Here is an 8,070-nt window from a genome sequence, read left to right on the forward strand (position 1 = left end):
AAAAACTAGATATTAATTAATAATTCAATTAATAACAATAAACCTAAAATAAACAAGTATGGTAGGTTTTAATTTATAATATATAATAGTAAACTTTAAATAATTCAACCTTACAAAATTTACTTATCACATAATATTTATACTCATTTATATATTTTGTAAATTCATCTTATTTTTAACTAAATACTTTAAATTCTAATGATTTAATTATTAATTAGATAATATATATATATGATAATTGACAGTGGCTTTGTCTGTTGTAAGTTGTCAATGAATCACACGTAGAAACTGCGGTAGTAAAACAACGTTTTCAATACAAAAGAACCACCGAAATTGAAAACTTGGCTTAGGTAGCTTGGCTTCCACGGCGCATAATAGCGTCACCCACCGTTTATAATCACCAGACAAATTTGCAAAGTCTTCGTTTTTCTTACTTCACTTCAGTTGACTCTCTCTCTTACCGACCCGCCATTTTTTTTCTCTCTCTCTAAAGCACAAATGTCTTCTCCATATCCCCCTAGCCGGCGATCCGGCTCCGACTACAGCAGAACGCCGGGAAGGGTGCCCCCTTCTCCGGGCTACGCCTCGTCCGAGCTCAGCACCTCCACAATCTCCGAGCGCCAGAACCCCGTCGTCGCCGCCGCAAGGTCCTTCACCGGAATGTTCGCCGCGTGCTTCGCGTCCCCGGAATCCGACAACTCCAGGAGCCTCGGGGATTCCGAGGAGTTTAAGTCTTCTTCCAGTACTAGTTCTTCCGTTTTCCCTTTTTTAAAGACAAGAAAACTTTGATACAATATCTTAAGTTTCTAGTTTTTCTTTTTCCTGTTAAAGATAGAGTTTTGCTTCGATTTATTTTCACCTTAAATGTCAGCAAAGGTTTTTAAGGTGAAACATCAATTCTAATCTAAAAAGATCTTGGAAGTTTGGTCTTTAGCTTTAGGAGGACGTGCGTGTGTACGCGCACGCACGCTCGTTCTTCTATGTTGTTCTGGATTTCGTAGTTTGAAATCGTGTGTGAAGAAGTTTGTCTTTTTAAGCTGCTGAGAAGAAGGGTAGAGGTGACAAGAGAATTTGAGATTTTGGTCTGAATCGTGAAATTGATCACGGTTTGGATTTTGAATTTTGATTATGGGTCGAGAATTTGTTTTTGGAATAAATAATTAAGTAAATCTGCATTTTTTTTGAACCAAGAATTCACTTTTGAAGTCTTCATTAATGTATTGCATTTAGGTCATGATTTGCATGGTTATAAAAAATAGTACACTGTAACCAAAAAAGATGTAGAATACAATTAGCATCTATACATGTATCGGAAACACAACAGGTTTTAAAGTTCTGTGGCTAAACGTTTGAGTTAAGGAATTTCTTAATTCCTTATATATACATTGCATTCAGATCACTAGTTTGCATATTTTTCTCTTTAGTGTTTTGTCATTATTGATTTCAAAGTGCTACTATATACAGGTAGATTTATCTTTCATGCTTATATATGGAATGGAGAAATTAAATGAATTATTGTTTATGTTTCATAGCTGCATCGAATGGCTCCAGAGCTGGTTCAAGAGCTGGTAGTCAGAGAGGGCGTAACTCAAATGGAGGTATGAACATCAGTTCATACAACATAGTACAAAGGAAAGAACCTGGCATTGTGAAGTTCACCATGGAGGAAATCTTCCAAGTCACAAGAAATTTCTCCCCTTCTTTCAAGATTGGCCAAGGTGGTTTTGGTGCTGTGTACAAGGCAAAACTCTTGGATGGGACTGTTGTTGCAGTAAAGCGTGCGAAGAAGGTTTTTTAAATCATTTCTAGCTATTTGCATGGAATGAGAATGTTAATGATAACAGTTAACAAACACTCAAAAGATATTTGTTAATTGCTTTTGCTATGCAGAGTCTATATGAGAAACATTTGGGAGTGGAGTTTCAGAGCGAGATCCAAACACTATCCAAGGTGGAACATTTGAACTTGGTCAAGTTGTATGGATATTTGGACCAAGGTGATGAAAGGATCATTGTTGTTGAGTATGTTCCAAATGGAACCCTCAGAGAACATTTAGATTGTGAGTTTCTCAAGTCTTTTAGCTATTGTCTGTTTGTGATTTGGCCTTGCTACAGCTTGATCAATGGACTGTTACAGGCATTCATGGGTGCGTTCTGGACCTTGCTGCACGTTTGGATGTAGCAATTGATGTTGCTCATGCTATCACCTATCTTCATATGTATATAGGTACAATTATAGTTATGTTACTCTAGTATTACTTGAGGGAGGGTAATACTTTTGGTTAGCAAATTGATGCTCTATTGACATATAGAATGATGAAAGAGAGTCTGATGTTTGTATATTGTGTTTCCTTTGTAGATCATCCTATCATTCATAGAGACATAAAATCTTCAAACATTCTTCTCACTGAAAATTTTCGAGCTAAAGTAGCAGACTTTGGTTTTGCTAGACAAGCCGCAGACAGTGACTCTGGCATGACACATGTCTCCACCCAAGTCAAAGGAACAGCTGGTTACTTGGATCCTGAATACCTGAAAACTTATCAACTAACTGAGAAGAGTGATGTGTATTCATTTGGAGTTTTGCTTGTTGAACTTGTCACAGGCAGACGCCCCATTGAACCAAAATTTGAACTCAAGGAGCGAATAACAGCAAAATGGGTGAGTACTGTGCACTATTTGCCTTCATTTTGTTATTTTTTGCTATCTAGCAGTTTCGCTGAATAGTTCAGCACCTTCTCTTCATGGTTACTCCTTCCCAATCCATGTTGCTCAACTCTGATTTTTAAAGAGGATTGAAGGGGCATTTGAAAGAGCTTACGACAATGCTCACAAATGTGACATTTCTATAAGCTCTTCTATTGAGTTAACAGACATGCATTGTCAGTTCAAATTTTGTTATGTTGTGAATCAAGCAGAAATCAATCAGTTAACAAACTTATCATATATGACTAGATGACAGTGTAAAAGACTTTTATAACTTGAATGTATGCATCATTAATTCTTTACTCTGACACATTCAATGGAACTTGTTTGGTGCAAATGCAGGCTATGAAGAGGTTCATGGAGGAAGATGCTATCTCAGTCTTGGACCCAAGACTGGATCAGACTGCCGCAAACACTTTGGCACTGCATAAGATTCTGGAGCTAGCTTTACAGTGCTTGGCTCCACGTAGACAAAACAGGCCTAGCATGAAAAGATGTGCCGAAATCCTTTGGTCCATCCGCAAGGATTTCAGAGAGCAGTTATCAGCTTCAAACTTCCGCTCATTTTCCACTTCTTCCCAAAGGAGCACCTCACTGAGAGAGTGACAAGGCTAAAGCTGCAACCTTTGCATTTGAAAATGTAAACACATTCTCAGATGCTCTCCTTCGAACCCATTCTTTTTTATTGGTCGAAATTAATGAACCTTTCTCCTGGCTATTATTAGTTTTCAATCAATAGAAAAGAGGGTGACTGTGATAGAGAATATGTTTCTAACACTCTCGGTGAGGACAGACAATGGCCTTGGGAGAAAAGAAAAACCACTGTTCTATTCTATGATAGGAAACCTTAGCACTTAGGATGTTTGGTCTTTGACTAGAGTGGCATGTTGAAATTGTACATGAGTCTTGGCTTGTGTATAGAAATGGGGGAGCATAATTCCATTAAAGATGAGTGCATTACTTCCGTAAATTGTGCATTTTTGTTCGTCTTTTCAGAAAAATTTGTATTCTATTGATTGAAAACATGATTGGTGTATTCTATTTGTGTATAATATTCCATTTTCAGCTCAGTATTTGTTCCATTTTTTCAGTTTTGTTGGACCCTTTTGGTACACTAATGATTGATGAGGTAGGTGACTTAGTAATTGATCTTGATCATAATTATGTTCGTGAGAAGCAAATGGCCACGTTATTATATTAAACCAAGTTGGTAGTGCAACAAGTGGTGGTTGGCTGGTCCACTGCAACTGCAAGTGTGACAGTTATAACATCTAAATTAAATATCAAAGCACCAATAATATATTTATATGTCAGATACTCCTGCTAAATTGCTAAATATTTAAATGCATTTTTTATTTTAGAAAATATCATTAATAATGTCACTGTGATTTTTAATATTATTGGACACGACTTTTAATAGATACTTTCAATCATTAATTACTTCTAGTATAATATAGAAATCTAATTGAGATAAGAGATTCTGTTAATTATGTTTGAAAAGCGAATCCTACTAGAAATCTAATTGAGATAAGAGATGAATTGCGAATCTGCAATAATAAAAGAATCTTTTGTAACGAAACATGCTAGATTCTTGTTTTTTTTTGTTTTTTTTTATGAAAATTGAATACATTCTCGTACAAAACTTACACTCCTTTTTAATATAATTTTTATGGATAAAATTACAAATCTTTTAACTCATTATCTTGCCTTAATCAACTCTTCATTATGAAAATAGTTTTTTCTATTCTCTTCTATATAATTTATATAGAATTTGATAGATTTCATTCGGAACAATATATCTTTCTTCCCTCGTCTATAAAAAGGTCTTTATGAAACTTTAACACTGATAATTTTTTTTGCACTTTAAAACAAATATCTAACATGTCTACTTAAGTCGCTTTTGTCACCAATAATTTATACAAACTCATTAACAACAACAATCCTTTTGCACCATCAATCATCGTCGTCTTGCACATCAAATTTATTGTCAACAACTTCTACATCATTATAGCTCAATGAAGTTTCAACATGATTTCATCACCGTCTTGCACATCAAATTCATTGTCAACAACTTCTATATTATTATAGCTCAATGAAGTTTCAACATGATTTTTTTTTTGCACTCTGAAATAAATATCTGACATACTGTTTAATCAGGTCTACTTGAGTTGCTCTTGCCACTAATGATTCGCACAGACTTATTGACAACAATATTTTCTCATCATCAATCATTGTCGTATTGCACATTAAACTCGATGTCAATAACTTCTAGATTATTATCGCTCAGTGAAGCTTCAACATGATATTTTTCTTTCCGCGTTTTGAAACAAATATCTGACCTACTGCAAACAAGTCTACTTGAGTAACTCTTGCTACTAATGATTTGCATAGACTCAATGACAACAACAATCCTTTTGCATCACCAGTCGAACATCAAACTCTACGTCGACATCTTCTATATTATTGTTGCTTAGTGAAGCTTCAACATGACTTTTCTTTTCATTTTGAAACAAATATTTAACCTACTACAAACAAGTCTACCCTAGTAGTTCTAGTAAATAATGATTTGTATAAACTCATTGTTAATAACAATTCTTTTGCATAATCAATTATCACCATCTTGCACATCAAACTTGATGTCAACAACTTTTACATCACTGTCACTTAAAACTCACACACACTTAAAATGGTATCTATCACCAACGTCACCTCCACTAAGCTAGATCTCATCACACATGCATTAACGAATTAATTAAATAAAAAAAAATTATCAGCACTAACATTTCTTTAAAGACACAACACACATAACCCTGATTTTGGTTAGCATTGTCAAATTGTTTCTTTTCTTCCCTTATTCAAAAGCTATATTGTGATACCACTATTGAAAATGCAATAAGAAAATAATCTCTTCTAGCATAACATAAATAAAAGCACAACATAAACTTAAAGTGGTTTAACACTTTAAATCCCAAATCCATAAATAAAAAGAGTATTATTATTCAAAATGTATTTTTTATGACAAAAACTACAAACCTTAATAAAAGTTTTCTAACAAAAAAACCACAAACCATTTCATAAAATTTTCCAGAAGAAAGTTGCAAACATTCTTGTATCATTTTCCAAACTAAAATTACAAACATTTTCGTGTGATTTTTTCTAGCGAAAATTGCAAACTTTCTACTTAATTTTTTCTAAACAAAATTAGAAATCCTTCGATAACACATCTATCAAAATCTCCATACATCAAAGAGACTTATCAAGTTATAAAGAAATCAACCGTTATTTTTTATAATAAATTGTTTTCTTCTTTATATTATTCTATATTGAGAATTAACAATTTCATATATTAATGAACAAATATTTATTTTTTTCTAATATTTCTATTACTAACTACAGTGACATTCTTCTTTTTAATAGAATAAAATGACTGGGAAGATAATTTAAAGAATATGCATTGCTTCTAAATTTATTATAATCATTCTACATAAATTATGGGAAAGATGTTCTAACAAAAATGATAGTAAGATAATTGGATTGAAACTTATAATAGGATAATAAAATACCAATGAAAATCAGAATTAAATAAGTTGTTAATATATTCAAAATTGTCTCCTAATATCTTTTAGTATTTTCAATAATCCTCTCTAACTTTGATACTATTAGTAATTGCGCTGACATAATTATCAACTCAAATATATCCACATACATTGACTTGTAACATTATGAAAATGTCAACATAATTAACTAAAAATATAATATAATAACTACGAGGGCTAAATCAATATATGTATTAAAGGTTGAATGTTAAAAAATAATTTAAAAATACCAATATCAACAAAAGTCATTTTTGGAGATAAAAAAAATTGTAATAATGAAATACAACTAATGAAAGCACTGTTTTGCCCTCAAATTTATAAATTTAACTAATTTTGAAAAAATATTAGTGTTGAATGTTCAAAAAGCCTTCATCAACATGTGATTATCCTTTGATAGAAAACTACGTGCGTCTTCTTTAATTATTCAGAAATAGAAGATCAAAATAAGTAATATGATTGATTTCGAATATTTTTTTTTAAATATTAGCATTTACTAATTTTATTTATGTTAATTGTAAAAGTATAAATATATATTAAATGAATTTTCAGTTTATTGTAACATGTATTAATTTATAATAGATTCTTTTATTGATAAATATATAGTAAATCTATAATATAGAGTGTCATTCTCTATATTATAAGAGACAAAAAATTCAAAAGAATTAAATTATAAACATAAAATTAATATTTTAACATATATAAATAAATTAAAATTGAAAATCTAAGAAGTTTCCTGTTGGTTTATCCGAATATGATAAATCATGAGTTTTAAAATATAAATATTTTATTTTAAATTTAAACTTTTTTATTCTTTGTACAAACTGAAATAAATAGAGTTGTGATATGGTTATATATATATATATATATATATATATATATATATATATATATATATATATATATATATATATATATATTATAAAATGAATACTATAACTTTTATAAATTTTAAAATATATTAATCTTTTTATTGTTATTATATTATAATCTATTGTTTAATAATATTTTGAAGAACAAAAATAAGCATATATATATATATATATATATATATATATATATATATATATATATATATATATATATATATATATATATATATATTTCTAACAAAAAAGTAAAAATGCATTGGTCAAAGTTTAATTCTAATTAGCAAATTAGCATAGATTTTACGAGTCTAGAGCTAAAAAACAAATAATGACGTAATTTGTTCTTTTATTATATATATATATATATATATATATATAATAAAAAAAACAAATTACATCATTATTTGTTTTTTGGCTCACTCAAAACCTATGCTAGTTTGCTAATTAGATATTAAACTTTGATCAATGCTTTTTTATTTTTTTGTTAGAAAAATGCATCATGCTATATATATTTATATAAACATATTTTATATAAATATGTTTAGCCTGGTTATAAATAGTTTAGCCTGGTTATATATAAATAGTTTAGCCTTGAGTGTGAAGGACGAAAACTTTATTTTTCACATAAATTGTAACATCCCAAAAAAAAAATTACCCAAAATTAAAAAAAAAATCAAAACTTAAATGTTGTAATAATACATAACATCCCGAACATCAACTAAAATCTATACATCAGTTTTAAGCTCAGACGCAACTGCAAAGATAACATTGAATCCTTCTAATTCGATCTTCCATCTCTTCCTTCATTTGCACAGGATCACGTGACAATCCTTCAACTGCTCCCGTATAACATCACACATTATACGATCATCGCATTCACATGCACAAACAAGCAAAGTAAGG

General features: G+C 30.6%; 1 protein-coding gene across 1 annotated transcript; it reads left to right on the forward strand.

Moving 5' to 3' along the window:
* The first annotated feature begins 361 nt into the window (after positions 1-361).
* On the forward strand, positions 362-3,775 carry CRCK2 (calmodulin-binding receptor-like cytoplasmic kinase 2). The gene is made up of 6 exons (XM_047320578.2): positions 362-742; positions 1,533-1,789; positions 1,891-2,059; positions 2,137-2,226; positions 2,359-2,660; positions 3,048-3,775. The coding sequence occupies exons 1-6, from the start codon at positions 499-501 to the stop codon at positions 3,309-3,311; spliced, it is 1,326 nt and encodes a 441-aa protein (XP_047176534.1). The 5' UTR covers positions 362-498; the 3' UTR covers positions 3,312-3,775.
* The last annotated feature ends 4,295 nt before the right edge of the window (positions 3,776-8,070 follow it).

This window comes from Vigna umbellata, chromosome 11 (assembly GCF_029865625.1).
Source record: "Vigna umbellata cultivar VRB3 chromosome 11, Vumbellata_1.0, whole genome shotgun sequence".
Taxonomy (NCBI): domain Eukaryota; kingdom Viridiplantae; phylum Streptophyta; class Magnoliopsida; order Fabales; family Fabaceae; genus Vigna; species Vigna umbellata.